The sequence below is a fragment of the Bactrocera neohumeralis genome, chromosome 2 (assembly GCF_024586455.1).
Source record: "Bactrocera neohumeralis isolate Rockhampton chromosome 2, APGP_CSIRO_Bneo_wtdbg2-racon-allhic-juicebox.fasta_v2, whole genome shotgun sequence".
NCBI classification, from domain to species: domain Eukaryota; kingdom Metazoa; phylum Arthropoda; class Insecta; order Diptera; family Tephritidae; genus Bactrocera; species Bactrocera neohumeralis.
The window spans coordinates 59,099,748-59,119,835 of record NC_065919.1 but is presented as its reverse complement, the minus strand read 5'-3'; the positions used below and the strand labels follow the sequence as shown (position 1 = coordinate 59,119,835).

The 20,088-nt window shown below is 35.1% G+C and overlaps 2 protein-coding genes across 7 annotated transcripts in view; one reads left to right on the top strand and one right to left on the bottom strand.

Annotated features, from left to right (window-relative positions):
* Positions 1-6,054, top strand: part of LOC126767768 (protogenin) — a 166,922-nt gene extending 160,868 nt beyond the window's left edge. The window contains exons 10-13 of the mRNA XM_050485389.1: positions 282-579; positions 641-810; positions 869-1,990; positions 2,053-6,054. Of these exons, the coding sequence (XP_050341346.1) occupies positions 282-579; positions 641-810; positions 869-1,990; positions 2,053-2,418 (1,956 nt within the window). The 3' untranslated portion in view covers positions 2,419-6,054. The remainder of the gene's footprint in view (positions 1-281; positions 580-640; positions 811-868; positions 1,991-2,052) is intronic.
* Positions 6,055-17,892: 11,838 nt separating this feature from the next.
* LOC126753450 (uncharacterized) overlaps positions 17,893-20,088 on the bottom strand; it is a 34,258-nt gene continuing 32,062 nt past the window's right edge. For all 6 annotated transcript variants that reach the window (XM_050464953.1, XM_050464969.1, XM_050464978.1 and 3 more), the window contains one exon: positions 17,893-18,777. In XM_050464953.1, coding sequence (XP_050320910.1) covers positions 18,659-18,777 — 119 coding nt within the window. In that variant the 3' untranslated portion in view covers positions 17,893-18,658. The remainder of the gene's footprint in view (positions 18,778-20,088) is intronic.

The window sequence follows — 20,088 nt, the reverse complement described above, 5'->3', positions numbered from 1 at the left end:
GCAGATTTTACCGACCTAATGCTCCTGATGGTCTAAACATCACTTAAGGTTTGTGAAAAGTTCGAGTTAGTACGCAGAATAGCAGAAACCAGGAAACATAAATCCTCTATATTTTGAGTTCTCACTTATATAACACTAGGTAGCTCTTTTCTTTACAACTTCGTTAGAAGAAGAACATTTATTTCGTTTTGTGGAACGAACATTTTGTTATGTAACAAGTCCAAAAAGTCTAGGAATATATACCATATCAATAGTTGACGATGTAAATTAAAATTCCACAGATCGAGAACGACACCAACGAGCTCGCCAACACACCGTTTCGTCTCAGCATAGTGGAGTCACGCATGCTTACCTTTCACTTTCATGAACATTTCAATGAATCGTGTGTACACGCGTGTCACTGGCAGATACAGTTCCCCATTATACGCAAAGAGGAGCCGAAATGTGACCAACTGCCGATAACCAATTCACAAGTGGTTATACGCGGTCTCAAGCCATCCGAGCGTTATCGTGTGAATTTCTTCAGCTGCAAAACACAAACATTCTATGGACAAGTGGATAGACAAACATTGCCCGATCGTAAGTTGCAAATGCATATACTTTACGAGAGTTATACCTAAAATACTTTCACCGTCAATAGCACCGGGAACGATCAGCAATCAACGCGTTATACGACACAATGGCCTAAAACTGCTTTGGGATCCGCCTTTGCAGCCCAACGGCAAAATTCACCACTACAACATACTGTGGACCTTGGGTAATGTGACACACGAGGTCAACGTTTTGGACTGTACTGCATGTTCCTTTAAGGTGAGTAGGTGAATAAACAGAGATTATTATGAGAATAACCACAAACTCTTCCGCACAGTTTCCGAACATCTCCGAGACGGCGAAAATCAATGTAACTGTACGCGTTGTCGGCGAAACCGGTGTGGGCGCACCGATTTTCATTGACTTGCGTAGCATAAGTCACCATTCGCTGGAGATTGAATGCCCTTCAAGCGAATCAGAGGTCTATAGCGGCATTATTATCGGCTCACTGCTCTCTGTGGTTTGTGTAGTTGTCTTCGCCTTGCTTATCATATTTCAAAGACGACGCTATAAGGCGCGCACACAAGGACCCACACATCTCAGTTCGCCATCAGAGATGAATTTCGGTAATCTGAATAATCCCAGTATACCCAGTGAAAGTGCTGGTGGTTTAAGCGGCAGCACCTTCCAGCAGGATTGCCACGAAATGCAGACGTTGATACCGAAAAGTGGACGTTATGTCGACATACATGCCGCGCGTCCAAAAGAATACCAAACCACGCAACTACCGAATGGCAATGGTAACGGTAATGTTGTGCGACGTCAACTCACTGTCGAAGTGGAGCCAAATCCCAATGTCACACAGCACGATTATGAGTTGGATGGGCGGGCGAACGTATCACAGCTGCCGTTGTGCAGCTCAACGCCGGAGAAAGCACCACCGGATGGTGCACATCCCTTTTTCATACCTTTCAAGCAGACGCCGCCCAATACCGTGGCCACGGCGCTGCCCAAACATAGTTCCTCAAGTAATTATGCCAATAATGGCGGTGACGCTGGCGCGGGTGATGCAAGCGGTTATGTCGTGCCGCCCAACACGTTGCCACTCATGTCAACGCCACCAACCACGCTGGCGCTCGGCGTAGCCGGCCAACAGCGCAGCGGCAGTTTTAGCAGTAGCAGCTGTGGTGGTAGTAGTGGTCCTAACGGTAGTCGTAGTAGTAGTAATAGTAGTAAAAAACAGTTCCATGCGAATTACTCCAAACATTCCAAATCGAATGATGTGATCTGTTTGCTCGCGGACGAAGAGGTCGCGGCAACATTGACGCCCACCAGCGAAGCTGCCGTAGCGTTGGCACTAACAAATGGTTTCAAGGCAGCAACAGTAGCCAGAACAACAGCGAGTGCGGCAGTGGCAGGCGATGCTAGAATAGCAACAACTAAGGCAGGCGCTGGGCAAGTGAGTGCTTATTTCATTTATTTGAATGAACTTGTTTGTATTTATTATAAATTATATTTCAGAAGCCTGCAATGCTGACCACAACTATTGCCACCATGCATGCGCCCAACCAAAAAAGTACTTCTACAATTCTAGTTAGTCCCGCCAATCAGCTGAAACGCGGCGCTTCGGTTAAGCTGAAAAAATCCACTGCGGACAATAATAAGTCGCGCAACAATTCCATAGTTCCTGCCTTTGGATCGATGGCTGTCACGGGCAAAGCCACTGCTGCTACGGCCGCGTCAGCTAATCCCTGGTCCACTACGGCGCCGCCGTTTACCGCGGCTGCAACGTCAGCGTCTACGTCGGCGTCGAGCAGTAATAGCAATGCTTTTAGTGTGGCGTTCAGCGGCGCGCATCGTCGTCTCAACGTGGACCCGAACGGTTGAGCGCTTGCGCTAAGTATGTGTAATACATACACACACACACCTAAAAAAGCTAAGAAAATTCAAGTTTCGCGTAAGTAAACAGTAAGAGTCATTTCAGGGAGGCAAAAATTGTGGAAAACGAAACACATTCAGGATAAAAATAGTGATTAGGCGTCGCGCTGTGGACGCCGCCGAACATGTATCCGCGCATGCGTGCGCTTTAAACCTACAAAAGCAGTAAAGAGAAACATTCCAAAACCTATAGATTTATATACACAAGCATACTTATACAAATATTTAAAAAGAGAAGGTAGCAATAGTTATAGCAATAGGCTTCCCGATCCCAAAAAAACACGTTAAAAACTTTAGCATATTTTATAAATGTGCGAAAATGGCTATTCTAGCTGCTGCAAAGCGTTTAGTGGCTGATGATACATACATACATACATACATATATACACATTAAAAAATGCTTTTAGCTAATATTTACGAAGAGTATATCTTGTGGTAAATAGAAAATATGCATTTATGCCGTTAATAGTTACAGTTAAGCACACCTATACACACAGTACCAGACCTAACCACAAAAAACTAATATAAATATATTAAAAAATGTTTTTGTCTATGCAATAGGGTGTGTCAAAAATAAGGAACAATTTTTTTTGTTTAGTTATCTGAAAGATAGGTTCTTATTAGACTCCTCCAAGTAAGCCTTTTTAACTCCGAAGAATAAGTTCTTAGACAGCTCTAAGAAAGTCAATTCAAGTATGAGCTCTTAATTGTAATGGGAAGGTCCTGCGCCTTAAAGTTTTCTAATTTTTCTTACTATCAGATGGAAGAATTCACATGTTTTTTCCAGCTACTTGAAAAAATATCATGTTTCAATGCCTGTCAAAAAAAAAAAAACAGGAAAAAACGTTAACTCCGAAGCTAATATATCCTTCACAGGTGCATTTCTTTTAGTAACTATGTGCCCAGTTTGTATGGCAGCTATATGCTATAGTAATCTGATCTCAACAATATCTTCGAAAATTACTTTGTTGTGTTAGAAAATAATCTATACCAAATTTCGTGAAGATATACCGTCAAATGAGCAAGTTTCCCATAAAAGAACTTGATTCCGATCGTTCAGTTTGTATGGCAGCTATATGTATATACGATATCTTAAAAACAGAGGGACTAGTTCGTATATATAGACTCAACTCAACCTACTTATCATTTATAATTATATTGGTTGTCAAAAAAGTCTTGCAGTATTTTCGCTAGTTGTCGCTGAAAGCGCGTAGTTCTAGTTTTATTCGTCGCATCGGGTCATGCTATACCTTTTTGGAAAGCCCATTTCACGAGCTAACACGTGTTTGATTGATTGTCGTTTCTTTTAAGTCGTTCGTGAGTTATAGCGTCGCAACCATGGAGCAAAATAAAGAGAAAATACGGCATATTTTACAGTACTACTACGATAAAGGCAAAAATGCATCTCAAGCCGCCAATAAAATTTGTGCAGTTTATGGACCCGATTCAGTTTCCATTTCCACCGCACAACGATGGTTTCAACGTTTTCGTTCTAGTGTAGAGGTGGTCGAAGATGCGCCACGCTCCGGAAGGCTTGTCGTCGAAAATTGCGATAAAATCGCTGAATTGGTCGAAAAGAGACCGGCATAGTAGCAGCCGTAGTATCGGTCAAGAGCTGGGCATGAGTCATCAAAAATTAATTTCTATTTCAATAAAAAAAAAAATCCAATAAAAATACCGCAAGACTTTTTTGACAACCCATCATATACTTTATAGGGTCTCCGACGCTTCCTTCTATATGGCAAACTTAATATACCCTGTTCAGAGTATAAAAACAGAAAGAAAAAAAGGAAAAAAAGTCCAATTTCGTACAAGACTGTGTGTCATTTAAAATGATTTTCTTTCATCAAATTACAAAAGTTATCAAACTACAATCATTGGAACAGTTAGACTTACGAAAAAATTGTAAGAGGCCATTTTGTAGAGCATTTAATTTCCTACAAAATTTATGAAACGAAATATCTTTTCAAAAGCTAGAAGCGAAGTATACATTTTACTATCTGACATATAAAAAATAATAGAAACCGGTAATGCGGAAGACCCTCATATTGCAATTAAGAGCTGATACTTGAAGAAATTTTCTTAGAGCTGTCTAAGAACCTATCTTTTAGATTTTCAGAGTAACAAGCAAACAAAAAATCGATTTTCTTTAACCCACCCTAATAACAGCTCAATAACAAATTATATACACATAAGAAACTATAATCTAGAATTGCGTGTTCTGAAGCACGAATTGAACTCTGTAAGAAAACATATGAAGCTACGCATTGCTGTGGATGAAAATCATAATATAATTTACTTTGTTTTTAATTGCGTCGGAATGTGAGTTCCAATATTTTGCTTCATGGTGTTTCAGTTTATTTGTTCTTAAAATCAACTGAGGCTAGTTTAGTTTAGTTTTTGTTTAACAAAGTTTATTTATTTAAAATATATGTGTTTTTTTTTGTATTTTAAGTTTATAACGTTGCTAAGTTGAATATTTAGTTGTAGGGCTTTTAAAGATCAGCAAAGATCAGAGAATGCGAGAAATATTAAGTTGCAGAAGGATTTATTGTTTCACCGTTATATTACTATTATGTTGATTCCATGCTTATTATGTTATATTAATTAAAAACACATGCAAATTAGTGGTAGTCAAGTAGGCAGCAAGATCACTGTGACTCTTGCACGACTTCGTCCAATAACAATGAAATCCAGAGACAAACTTCTGGCTGCTCTCAGCACTTGTAAGAAGCTTATCACAAAAGCAATGAATATCTGAACAGTTGAACCTATTGAAATGCACAAACTGTCTGATACCTTCTGCCAGAGCTCTATGAGTTCTATGCATATTAGTGAGGTAGAATTATTTAAGCACTTTCTGCTTGACTGTCCTTCTTACCCCGCACGTTACACGATCAAGAAATATCTTTTCAGTTGCAATACACACACATTTTTCCAACTTAAATGGCATCGTGTTATCATTTTTCCATCCAAATCGAGCGGCTACTTGACGATCGAGTTAAAACAGCTGAACACATAGTTTTCAAACTAATGCCATGCAATTATCGGGAATATGAATATTTGGTTATACGTAGGTTGCCCTTTATATTTCGAGATTGGAGAACAAAAACAAATTTTAATTATCGAAAATCGCTTTATTGTATTTCAAAATATACTCCATTAAGATTTTTAAACTTTTGCATGAGTGTGAACCAATTGTCGAAAGTGTCTCGATTGAGGTTCCTCGAAAACATGTATTGGAATGCATTAACTGCCTCTTCGGGTATCGAAAAACGTTGAGCTCTTAGTTTGTTTTTTACGACGGCAATAAAAAAAGGCATTCGATACCAAATAAAGACTAAATGGATGATGACTAATCAAATCGATGTTTTAAGTACTCAAAAATGCAGTTGTTTCAGTTGATATGAGAGCTAACACTGCCTGGTGATGAGTGAGCCTGATTCCTTCAAAGACAACTGTCAAATAAATGGTCGTATACCACTGATAATGTCCTGTTCTGCGTTGTTTCATTGGCATGATTGCGACATGTCCACTACCGAAAAAACAAGCAACCATTTGCTTGGAAGTGTTTCTCGGCTCGAAAATCGGCGTTGGATTCAAATGTTCCTACAATATTGAATATATGCAGTCGACTGCTACAGCTTTACTTTTGAGCTCTCATATGTGTATAGCATCAATAGTTTCTCGGAACAACAACAGATTTTTTAATCCGTCTTGGATTTCTACGAACACTTCGATCTGAATTGAATTCACCATACGTTCGATAAACAGTGGTTCTTGTTGAGTTTTCATCGCTAAAAATTGAATTAAGTTCATCGAAACATTGCTGCTGAGTTAATCCGCGACGAAATTGTAAAACATAATCGCGCGAAAATGTTCGAGATTTAATTTCATTTTTTGGCCGAGATGAATATTTTAAGCTACTGTAAACAACATAAATAATAGTCGTATATCAAAACATTATCAACATGTATGTATAACATCAAAAATGACAAACTTTACGATAAAGTTGTCAGCTGCCAGATTGTAACACTTCTTCTTCCTCTTCAATGGGAAATGAGTTGTCAAGTCCCGAAATATGAAAGCCCACCTACGTATTTATGGATAAATATAAGCATATCAATCAATTTCTGCAGAAATGAAAATGGTTTTGTCGCTCGAATAGCTATAATGCAGATTAAGCAAAAATCTGGAGTCTGTTGTTGAAACCTTCCATATTTCCATTATGTAATTAATTTCGTGAGAAACGTTCAGAGATTTCCAGCGATTCTTGAACGTATTATTGATGAACAGCTTATGATGCCACGACTGTCATTTGAAATCAATTTTGACAAAGAGTCTGTGTGTCGAACTTAAAGCTAGTTTTTGATCGTGTAACTGCAGAAATAACAAGATTACCATTGAAGCAAGAGTAATCCTGGTGAATTAGCTGGTATTGAAAAACTCACCTTAGCGAATTATTGAGTGCTCTGAACTTTTCGTCTATACATAACGGTTTCTTCTCTTTAAGAATTATGTTATAATTAAGATTACGATTGCAGCTGCATAATATGAATTTTCCGTTGATCAACGATAGAAGATATCGCTTATTTATCTCTAATCACCTAACACACATTCATGCTTGGATCACAAAATCATTTCGACGATAAATTTTTCAAGAAGCGAATACTACCTATATTATTATGGCATGCATACAAAGTTGGTGTGTTGTTAAAGATTGTGAATATTTCCTAAATATAACTGGAATTTATAAAAATGATTTACGGCGGTATATTTAGTCGAAATTTTTAAATCCTTTTGTCGCTATTTTTTTAGAATGAAATAAAAAAATCGAAAAAATTTGATTTTTTTTAGTAGCGCTCCTTATTTATGAGTATTTTTTTTTTAAATTTATTTATACATCTTGGGTTATGTGACATGTTAACTCTAGCAGATTCATTATAGCTGATTAGGTAATAAAATCATGTTATGAGCCCGTCCCTTACCGGGATTTATAGATAACTTATTCTGCAACTAATCTATAAAACTCGAGGAAGTAATATTAACAATTCAGCAACTTTTATTAATCGAAACTTTTCCTAAAGATATAACAAGTTATTTTTCAGGTAGAATTTTCTAAACGTAAACTACTGAATCAGTCGAGATTTTACCATCTAAGCACACACATCTTTTCTTTTTTCCTTTTTGCCATTACCAACCGAAAATCCATTTTAATTACTTTTCCGTATGTGGCAGCTTATGTACGAGGGTATTTACACTAATATTAAGTAGATTTTTTTAATAATGTTTTATCTTCCATATTTATTTAACTATGTATATTTTAAATGTTTTATTTTTTTAGTATTTATTTGTCTACATGTTTCTTTATTTATATTAATTCTGTCAGAATGTCCAAATATAAAGTAGGGCTACTCATATACCAGTATAGCCAGAATCAAAAACCGGAAACTCAATAGCTTCTGAATTTCAGTGGTGAGGTTAAAAGCAGTACAGAATTTTTTACTTCGATGTTATATTTATGCAATAGACCTCAGGCAATCATAATTACGTCCGGATATACATTGTGACAAAAAAGCCGAACATTGTAAATAGAACTCCTTATTGACCGTATGTACATCCTGAAAAGATTCATGATGCACCAAACTACGATTATCGAAAAAACAATGAGCATCATTTTGATTTTTGAGCGGCTTTGGCGTGATTGTTTTTTGGTTTCGGCTCGGTTTGCCCCCCTCCATTCCGATGATTTATGACTTGTTTGCATGTCAAATTCATAAACCCATGTCTCATCGGCAGTTATAATGCTCTCCATGAATGTGGGATCGGAATTCGCACGATGAAGCATGTTCAAAGAGACCTGTTTACGGTACTCTTTTTGCAAAAAAAAACAGCTTTATCGGGACGAGTCGACAAGAACGTGTTTTATATCTAAAATATCTACCAAAATCACTTCAACGGACTCTCGAGAGTTGTCAAGCGCTCTTGCCATTTCTCCAACACCTGCCTGTCGATTTTCAAGCACCATATTCTTCACTTTTTTTAACATTTCCATCAGTTTAAGGAGTCAAAGAACGAGGCTTGTCTTCAACGATGTCTCAACCGTCTTCGAAGGCCTTGTACTACTCGTTGGCTTGTGTTTTTGATAAAACTGAATCACTGCAAGTCTTTTCTAAGGTTCGCAGTGATTCTGCACACGAAATTCGGTTAGAAATACAAAAATTGAGACAAATTCTATGTTCGTCATTCTAAAAATCGCAATGCACTTCTGGGGTGTACCGACTTAAGTAGCTGGTGTAACCAAACTAGTTGACAGATCACGCTTATATTTGGCATAGTAATTAAAGACAGTCCTACCAACTTAACAAAATACATTTTTTTTAAGATATCATCTACCAGGGGAATTTAATTACAATTTCCATGTTTTTTTTGTCCCAATGTATCATGTTTCTGAGCGGCACTATGTTTTCTCTCTCTTCTCTCGAAAGTACACGACAGTTCAGTTATCTGCACTCACTTTTCCGCTTCATTTGGTTCGGGTTTCGTGATGCACCAATAAAGATGTCATCAAAGACAAACAACTTTCAATACTAATAATTATGAAAATGTTTCAAAAACTTTAGAAAGAATGACATGTGCTGTATAAAGTTACAAAACCGATAAATTTGCAAAAAATGAAATAACAAATTTCAATAAATAATGGAAATTTTAACATAATGTCCGCATACGTAATGTGTTCTAAGTATCAGGATTAGAGAGCAGTAATAAAATTAAGAAAAATTTATATTTAACAGATTGGCATTGGCCAAAAATAATAGCAGACAAACACAGATATATAGAAAATAAAAAATATATATATATGTATATATATGTGTATACATATCGTCAACTAAAATGCAAAATAACACATCATCAAAAAAATCAATTTTTATTGCTTTTGATTTACAACATCATACCTACTTATATGTGGTAGCATAAAATTTTGAGCTTCCGCTGTCAGATATAACCAATATATAACCATTTTATAACCAAAACTCAAATTTTGTTTCTAAAAGTGTTTTCTATTATATCGTTTTTGCTTCGCTGGCAAGCTTTTGAAAAGTGGTGCTACGTTATTTTGAGTTTTAGGTGACGATATATAAATTATTCCATTCCACACATAAATTCATGCATACAAATTTGTATTAGAGTATATGTATGAAGGCATATAACAACTAAAAGTTCCACCCAGTAATTCATAAAAACCGTTCATGTAAACAAAAGTGCAATAAACCAAAAAAAAAAAATTAATAAGCATACCAACATACCTTAATACAAAATAAACACAAACGAAGCATTTAGAATTTCATGTTTTCAAATAAGTGTCACTTCAAAAGTGCTTTTGATACAATGACTTGCATGCGAGAAAATTAATATGACCAATGATATATGAATGAACAATACACAATGTTGTTGTGCTTTCCAGACAAAGGAAAATCGATATGTATGCAACTATATATATCAGTATAGATTACGATTTTTCAACACCTTATCGCTGAATATGAGCACACCAAAGTATCAGTTAAGGCTTGGTCCCACATCAGGCATCCAGAATCAGACTTTAGAGCCAATTCCCAAACCCGGTTTTATATCTTAATATCGGTGACTTGGGCGGCATCTGAATTTAATTTCTTTAAAAATGATGCTAGAGACGGCCCGTAATATCTTGAATTATATAATCTATAAAGACAAAAAAAATTATAGGTTCCCAAATTCTAAGTGGAAAACTTTATTCTTCAAGTTCGTATAAGTGAAAGATTTTCAAGGCATAAGCCAAAGATAGAGGGGCCATAGGTGAATATTATTAAAGTGGATAGACAAAGCTTAATCGGCTCAGCACATCACACATCACATCGATATATAAACTTTCTAGGGTCTTCTGCGTTTGCCTCTGAGTGGAAAACTTAATATGCACTGTTCTGGCTATAATGATCCTGAAATGGTCCCCAGATTTCTCGAACCATATAAAAAATGCCAAAGAATACTGAATCGAACAATTTCCACGTAAAATGGATGCACTACAATTTACTGGATTGTGACAGTCGTGTTTGAGTAACCGGGACAGACACGCACTAATATCCTTCAAATGGTCTTCCCTGCCACAAAATTTCCCAAAACTATTTGGTGTATATTTTACGCAACAATAAAAACAACTAAACACCATTAAAGTCGCCTTTTGGAAGTAATGTGTACCAAAATTGGCTGGGGAAGTCCTAATAATGTTCAGGTTCCTAATAATGAGTGATTTTCGAGGTATAAACAAATGATAAACGACCTTAGCCTTAGAAGTCTCAATCCGCATATATTCTCATTTTAAGCTGGCAATACGAAAAATCCAAATAAGCTTCTTCAAAATATTCTTTATTTATGCAAAAAGCTCATTACCAAAGCACACATCGATTTTCTCGCATGCGATAAAAATAAATAATTTTCTTCCAAACAAATTAATTATAGTTTATGTACTGAGAAATATCGCATGTCGTAGCATACATATCGATTTTCTCGCATGCAATAAGTAATACTGATTTTCTCACATGCGACAAAAAATAAATAGTTTTCTCGCATGGTGTACCACTAAATGCAGTAATAATGCAAATACGCAAAACCTAATTAAATTACACTGCAGGAGAGCCAAAGAAGCAAAAATAAAAAAAAATATATGAGAAAAACAACAACAAAACAGTTACTCTCCAAGAAATAATACAGAAACCAATCACTTGTGTTCATTTACATAATTTCATATAAAAAATTGTTGTGTTTTATATTTATTTCCACTTTACAATACATACATACATACAATTAATTTAATACATTTACAAAAACAAGAAAAACAATACAGTTACACATAATTCAACTTTATTTGAATAATTATAAACAGTTAAACCTAAGCAAGCATTTAATAGTGATTATATAATATACTAATATTTAAAAAAAATGAAAACACATAAAGCACACACATATGTATGTACATAATAAATATATACAAGTATGTGTGCAACTACGCTGGCATTGTATTAGAATAGCAACTGATTTTTAAAGAAAAATTAAAGCATAATAAATATATGTATATGTACAAACCGTTAGCATTTTACAAAAACAAAAATAACAAAAAGTATTGAACAAGTTAATGAATACAAAAACAACAATTTTAATGAAAACTTGAAAAACAAAGTCCAGACTGCCCAAAACAAAACGACTAGCAGCAACTTTCGACTATTCCGAAAACATACTTGAGATTCCTAAAGCAACAACATACTACAGTACAGACATAAAAACAGTTATGTGCATACATATATGCACACATAACATATATATGCCTATCTATCTATGTGTAAGAATTTTAAACTAAAAGGCACACAATTTTAGTAATAAAAAGCAGAAAGAGAGCAGCTACAAAAAATAAAAGAAAAGATTTGATACCAAAAGCATATTTAGATAAATGAAAACAAATATTAGATTACTACACACAAAAGCAAACGAAATGTGAAAACAAAATGCAGTTAAAAACACACACGCATACACTTACTAAAAACTAAAAATTTGTATTTACAAGTATATAAAGATTTTGTTTTTTTTTTATTTATTGCAAAAAAATATTTAGAATTAAAAAGAAAAAAAAAATATGGCCACGGCGAAAACTTTAAAGGGGAAACACTGTTTGCTGCCGCCGTGCAAGTGGATGTGACAAGTGTTTAAATTTAATGCAGGTATTCGAGTCTTAACTTACTCGTGGAAAAAATACACAACCAAAATATTTTAGTTTTGCGTAAATGCTGAAATTTTCTTGCACAAGCTTCAATTAAAAAAAAAAAATGAGTTTTTTCTGCGCTGAAAACGAATGATTAGTAGAGAATCCTTTGAACAATATTCTACTATGAGCAAAAAGTAGTAAGACTTTGTTCATCATTTTAAAATCCTTCTTCTTGATCCCAATACACTTAAGCCAATGTTTTCCCTATCTTGGTAACAAATGTTAAAGTCCATTTCCGGATTTAGCGAAAAACTTACGAAGAATCAATGCAGTATGCGACGGTGTATTATCGTGGTGCAAAAACCAAAAGTTATCTGCCCATAATTCCGGCTTCTTTTTACGAATAGTTTCGCGCAAACGCCGTATAACACTCAAATAGTATTCCTTGTTGACAGTTTGACTGGTAGGAAGGAATTTGGAGTGCACCACACCACGATAATCGAAGAAAACTGTCAGCATAACCTTGATTTTCGACCTGTTTTGACGTGGTTTTTTCGACTTTGGCTAACCTTTGCCACAATATTCGGCCGATTCATCGTCTTTTTCCGGGTCGTAATCATAGATCCAAGATTCATCGTCAGTAATATAACGCTTCATGATATTCTGGTAGTCGGTAAGCATTATTCCACAGACGTTAATGCGATGCTCTTTTTCGAAAAAAATTAGTGATTTTGTAACCAATCGTGCCTTCACTTTTCTTAGGCTCAAATGATCTTTCAAAATAGTTTTTACTGATCTTTCCGATATTCTAACGATGTCAGTCAAATCTCTGACTGTTAATCGTCGATTCTAAAGCACCAATTCCTTTATTTTATTGACGTGTTGATCATCAGTTGATGTTGATGGCCGTCCTAAACGTGGTTCGTTGTCAACACGTTCTCGATCATCTTTGACTAATTTCTAGCAGTCAAAAATTATTAAATTCGACATTACAGACAGAAGTGTCAGTTGATCCCTTGCTTACTTTTTATCGGCTAAAATTTGACAAAAGCTACACCCAACAACTAGACAGTAGCTTTCTCTTTCTTATTTGTTGCACATCGTTTTACGGACCAATTACTCCACCAGACCAAAAACTGTTAATTTAGGTGAATTTAATGGTTGGTTATGAATAATTAGTGGCGTTTCTTCGCACCAGAATTCACAGGTTTGTTTATTTACGGCAGCACTCAGATGAAAGTGAGCCTCATCGGAGAAGATGATTTTCTTAAAAAGATCGTTAGCATTTTCAATTTACTCCAAGGAAAATTTGGAGACCAATTATTTTGATAATAAAATTGAATAATTTGTAAACTTTGTTCTTGCGTATATTTTTCAATGATAAAATTGTAACATTACTCAATGCAACGAAAAAAATTACAGATCTTGAAATATTAAAAATAGCTGAAAAGACACTTAAAAATCATACCATCCATATTGGAAAACCCGGTTTAAGAGAGAGAGGAAGGTAGAAGATAGAAGCTGTGTTCTTTGTATTCGAAGCTCCTTTTGGGTACATAAACATTCCTACGACTATTTTTGATTCAAACTTTTTGCCAAAATGAGCAACTATTACGACTCAATGCACCTAAATATGTAATTCTTTAAATTAAAATTAAATTGTGAATACAAATTTTTTATATCCGAAATTTTCTCAAGTCTATAAGTTCATAAATGTAATTCAATATTTCTGCCAATTTTATACACCCTGTATTAAAAGTGTCCCACGCCCTGCGATAACTCAGGCAATCGACGGTTTCGCCAGATTTCACATTTCTTGGCGAATTTAGTTATATCTACATATAATGTGTCAATTAGGATCTTCAGGTCGATTTTTGGTAATAACTGGTTTTCAGCATCATTAGTTTCAAATTCGTGGGAAAAATTTTTGTGTACCTAGTTTAGCAAAATTGGTCTCGGATTCTATAGAACCCTTATAAAAACATACCTTTACCTACTCATCTTGCACTTCTTGATTAGTGGAACCGATGAGACGGCATGTTCCACCTAGAAACTATGAGAAAATTTGATGATTATAACTCATCCTCATTAATAATGGGATATGTTTAGTTTCCTAGAAACTGATACAAATAGTTGTGAATACTTTTTTGACTAGTTCCTGATTCCCTCCCTGTGCTTACATGCATGCTTCTGGGCGCTCAAGCCAATTTTTGCTATTTTTCCAATTAAAATTTGAAATTTGTGCCAAGAAAATTTCAGCAAAAATCTCCTGGTTGCATAATACTTAAGCAACGTAGGCTTAACTTTCTATATAATATTTTGTTTTTTTTTTTTCAAACACTCAATGAGAAATGGGAGTACATTCATTTTAAGTTTTGAAATTTATGCATTTTGTGTATAAGTTTGAAGGATCAAAAACTGTAAATATTAAGCTCGACTTTTTTCTCTAAAATCTGTGAATTAACTAAAATCTTATGCAAAAATTGAAATCAATTTTTTTTATAAAATTTAATTTATATTCTAATTATTCAAAAAACGAAAAACTCTTGGAGACCACACTTTATATTACGATACCAGTAACTTAAGGCGCTAAATAATACAAAAAAAAAAATGTTTTCTATTTTGTTTATTTTAAGAGATGTTAGAATTGTATGCAAACTTGTTTAAGTGATTTTTCATGAAAAGTTCTATTATGTTTTCCTTCTTTATTATTATAAATATCAATTAATTGTTCGCTTTTTGTACGTAAATGTGAGAGTAATTAATTATTAAATATATATTGTAATAATATATAGTATATTTATCGTTACGATAAGCAAACACTTTTTATACTTGTATGTCAGTAAATTGAGAAAAAGAAAATAATAAAAACAAAAACAAAAACATGAAAATACATGTGTATATAGTTGATAAGCTTGTGTTAAAAACAAAAAAAAAAAATTGTGAAAGTGTGACATACAAAATAAAACGCATATACATATGTACATGTCAAGAACGTGTTTGTGTAGAAATAATACACGGGAATAAATAACGGTTGCGCAACTATTTCTATCAAGCGCTCGCACTAATATGATATGAGTATGTGTTAGAGGATGTGCGGGAAGCAATTAACATTGTTCAAAAGAAAAGTGTACGAAAAAAGGCTAACATGAAAATACAAATATAATTTATTTGAAACAAATAATGGCTTGTTTTATTAAGATTTCTATTTTGGGGTAGTAAAAGGTATTGATACAGTTTTAAAGGGTGGTCCATTTCGAGATTCCCTATTTAAAACAAAAAAACATAGTAACTTCAAATTTAATGGGGAATGTTTATAATCATTCGTAACAACATTCTTTGGCATTTCTCTTTCAAATATTGACCGCGGCTACATCTCAGATGATCCAATTTTCGATTACTCGTTCGAGCATTTCGACTGGTAACTGGCGAGTGACACGCGTGGTGTTTTGCTCCAAAGCCTGAATTGAAGCGGGATTGGCCGCATAGATTTTTGATTTCTCAAATACCCACAGAAAAAGATATAACGTTGTGATATCACATGATCTTGGTGGCCAATCGATCGGCCGAAAGCGTGATACTATCTGCTCACCGAAGTATTCTCTCAATAAATTCATCGACATTGACAGACTTATGTCAATAATGAGCCTCAAGGAAGTAAACTTTTATCGTCACCTACAAAGATAAAGTTACCAGAGGTTATAGCATTTTCCTTGTATGCTACAATCTCGATACTAATACCCATTACACTCATATTTTATCCACATAAAAAAGTCGAAACGAACAACACTTAAAATTAGCCTACAAAAGAAACCCGGAAGTTTTTTACAATTTATTTCGCAACATACACTTTTCTAAGGTTGAAGCATTTAACTCGTCGTTGCTCCAATTTTTTATGTAGGTCCTCCTCATACTCAAATTTCTGCCCTGCGAGTGACTCTTTCCACTATGAAAATTAAAAACAATCTAAGCCAAATCTGGAAAATGCAGTGAATAAGGCAACAGTTGATAGACTAATTCGACTAATTTGGCTGTAATGACACGGAAAGGGTTTATCAATTTAATCGATTTTTTGCAATCCGGTGTCGAATCGACGAAGTAGTTCGATACAGCAAAGCATTTTGCTCTTCTCCACGTCGTTGAAATAAATCACCACTTGTGAATCTCAAAGAACGTTAAAAATTCACCCTCTTCGAACTCATGGATCCACATTTTATCGACATTGACAACACGAAGCAGAAACACCTTCCCATTGCATTCAAGAGCGTAACTAACTCCTGTAAAGTGGTCTCTTGGCTGCACTTACCGTCCGAAGGATCTAACGCGGCATCTATCGCTCAGACAGCTTTCTCATGTCCATGCATTTCATACAGAATATGACCCAAATAGTATTTTGTGATAAATACGATCTCAAATATCTTGCGTACTTTCGATCAGCGGTCATTTTTTCTGCGCCATAGCCATCTTCGGGGCACTTGGAAGTAGTTCATCAAAAACCGGCGATAGCCCATGTTGAAACTTTTTGATGGTCGCCATCGGAAGATAAGGGTCACCATTTACAGCATTTAAGCTTTCTTTGAGTTCTCTGCACGATTTCCTTTACAGGTAAGCAGTAATTTAATCACCCATTGATATTACTCTTTTACGTTTTTCTAAAATCATCGAATATAACCGTTTCACACGCGATCTACAAAAACTAACACTCCGATTCGGCTGACAGCAATCTTTAACAAGGATTTACTACAAGATAATAAATACCTTTGCGATTATAGCGCAATGCAGTGAGCAGGTCACTCTTGAATCTCGCGACAAACTCGAGCTCGTTTTCTACAAAAATATCCCAAGAGAAACAACTCGAAGAAGAGTTCATACTGCGTATTAACTGAGAGCATACTGGCCTCACTGGGTAGATGTTCGATCGGAGACATCAAGAGGCATCCTGTTGTAGTCCGGAGTGTAGTGTCCTGACATGTATGAAGCTTCCTCAACAGCGTTTCTCTGTATCCAGGGGACCATATTGGTGCGGCGTAGTTAAGAACCGACCGGCCGATTGCCTTGTATGTTAGCAACAAATTTTCTTTAGGGTTATTGACAATCGAAATTTAAACACCACCGACTGCAATATTAAAGTCAAGTATGTAATCCTTAGTCCATTTTGTGAATATGGTCGCTGTGGATTTAGTGAGGGAGAGTGTTAAGTTCCGTTCAGCGAGGAAACGTAAAAGGTCGGAGAGATAGCCGTTGTGACTTTCTAGAAAGACTCAAAAGGGCTTTAAGACATAAATTGAAGGCATATTATTTTGAGATTTATCTAAAGTTAAACTACCTTTCGTTGTAGTAAAATAAATTCTTTATTAAATATAAGATTTTATAAAACGCATGTACAGTTATATAAGCGTTACTAAAGAATCAGTGGCAAAGTATTTCTTATGGTATTGACAGCAATAATTTCAAAATCTTTAATGATAAAATATTTTCATACCAATATAATCGTATTTGTATATATTGTATATATAATTAATGATCAGCAATGCTTTGATAAGTAGATACTTCATTTTGTTTTGTGTAAAAGTTAAATAATAATTACAGTAAGTACTTAACTAAATTGCTTAGATACATAGCTATATATTTTGTTGTTACACATGCAATATCTGGAGAAAATATCATCGCTATCTATGTAGGTACATATATCGTTCTATGCTATGCTTTTCTTTGATAAAAAATCACATCTTATTGAGCTGATCACAAAATCCAATCACTATATAACGGTTCTTATACCTGATGACCATGCATTTTTATAAAAATACTTAAGAACAAAACTAAGAACATTCTTATGCACAATATTACGTATATGTGTATATACTACATACATATGTATTCAACTTATTTACGGAAGTTATATTTATAGTACATATTATTTTACATAACAAAAATTAATTATAAGAAATATATTATAATTATCAAAAAATTTGTAATAAACGCAAATACATATATATATATATGTATATTATAGTATATAAATGGTTTATACAAGTAGATATATCTATAGACAAACAATGGCAATCGTTGAGTAGCAAAGGATGTTAATAACCATTTAACAGCTTAACGGTAAGTTAATGCGCTTGGTGTAAATACACTAGTACATATTTATATTTTATGTACTTATATATGCATGTGTGTGTGTAGTTTAACGCTTTGCTTTCTTGTGGAACATAAATATGTTTTGAACATAAGCTCTCAAATATAATTTATATATAATATTTTAATGTATTTATTAAAATTTTTGCTTTTACAGTTATATGTTTTTTTTTTTGTTTTTTGTTTTTTGGTTTTATGGCAAATTGTGTATTTACTTTCAAAAGTTTCAGCATTATTAACACTATTATACTTTAAAACAATAAGGTACTAACAGTTTCTATTTAGTTACTCGTTTACTAATTCTAAATTTGTTTCTTGATTTTAATATACTTTTTTAATCATTTTAACTAATTCTTTGTATAGAATGCAGTCTCGGCTGCGCGGCTTACAAATCTCGCGATGATCCAAGCGTATGCCGCACACATCACCAAATCCGGGATCTGCGAAATATGTGAAAAGGTTAGCGCATGTTATTAATAATTTCATGTTTATTGCTGTTTAGACGGCTACTTAGACCTTGATTTAGAATTAATGTCTAAGCTAAAGATTGGAAAAATAATATGCATTTTTTAAATTAAAGAATTTGAAGCGCCTTGAAGCCGTTTTTACTATAGACGGGTCTTCCGAAAAGTGCACAGCACCTCCACAGCACCCTGTGAGAGGGCGATCCTCGTAGCGTTGGACTTGTCAAAAGCCTTTGACACAGTCAAGCACATAACACTACTTGAGGACATCGACGATAATTACGTCGGGCAATTGGAATCGATGGCATGTGGTTGAAAGTAGTAGTTCGCTGCACGGAACTTAACATTATCCCCCACTAAATCCACAGAGACCATATCCACAAAATGGACTAAAGAGTACAGACTTGATCATAATATTGCAGTCGATTGCGTTAAGATTCCGACTGTCATTAACCTTAAGAGTTTAGGTGTGACTTTCAAGAGCCTGTGCTCTTTCTCTCCTCACACGACCTCGATTATTACCAAAGTAAAGAGCCGCAACAAAATCCTCAAGTCACATGGGAAAAGACAAAGGAACGCAGGCGAGAAAACTGCAATCATGTCAGAACACTGCCCTCCGGACTACGACAGGATGCCACTTGATGTCTCCTATCGAACACCTGCATATTGAATTCCGTATGCTCCCAGTTAAGAAGCATAATGAGCTCCTCCCCAGCCATTTTAAGCTTTCGCAGAAATCATCGCTGCAGTCACTTGTTTGGTGCGAAACCGCCACCAAGGCGCATCAAGAGATCATTCCTCAAATACGCCGACGACATAAGACAATAAGCCAACCAGACTTCGAACGCTACTTCAAACCACCACCCATTGTAAACGAAGTGCTCGAGTTGCCGCATGACACTAGCCACCTCTTTGCATGCCCTACTAACCCCACACATCTGACACCTTTTGATCCAACCCCGTCAATGATGACCTCGATGATGACCATCCCAACGAATAGGTACCCGTTACAACAACAACAGAAACGGCTCCAAATAGCTGGAACCGAGCTTGTTATACGGCCAAGGACTGTCAACTCGGCAACATTCCGCAAAATTATGTAAAGAATATTTTCTTGGCTTGAAGAAAACTGTATTCATTTTCAGATATTGCAATTGATATTAAAGTGACTTGGTGTTCTAACTAATTTCATATTTAATCTTCGCCCTGCTGTATACAAACACATTGGACCGTAATGAGTACTTAACTTTGAAAAGACAAACGAGATGTTTAGAATAATTGTGATTT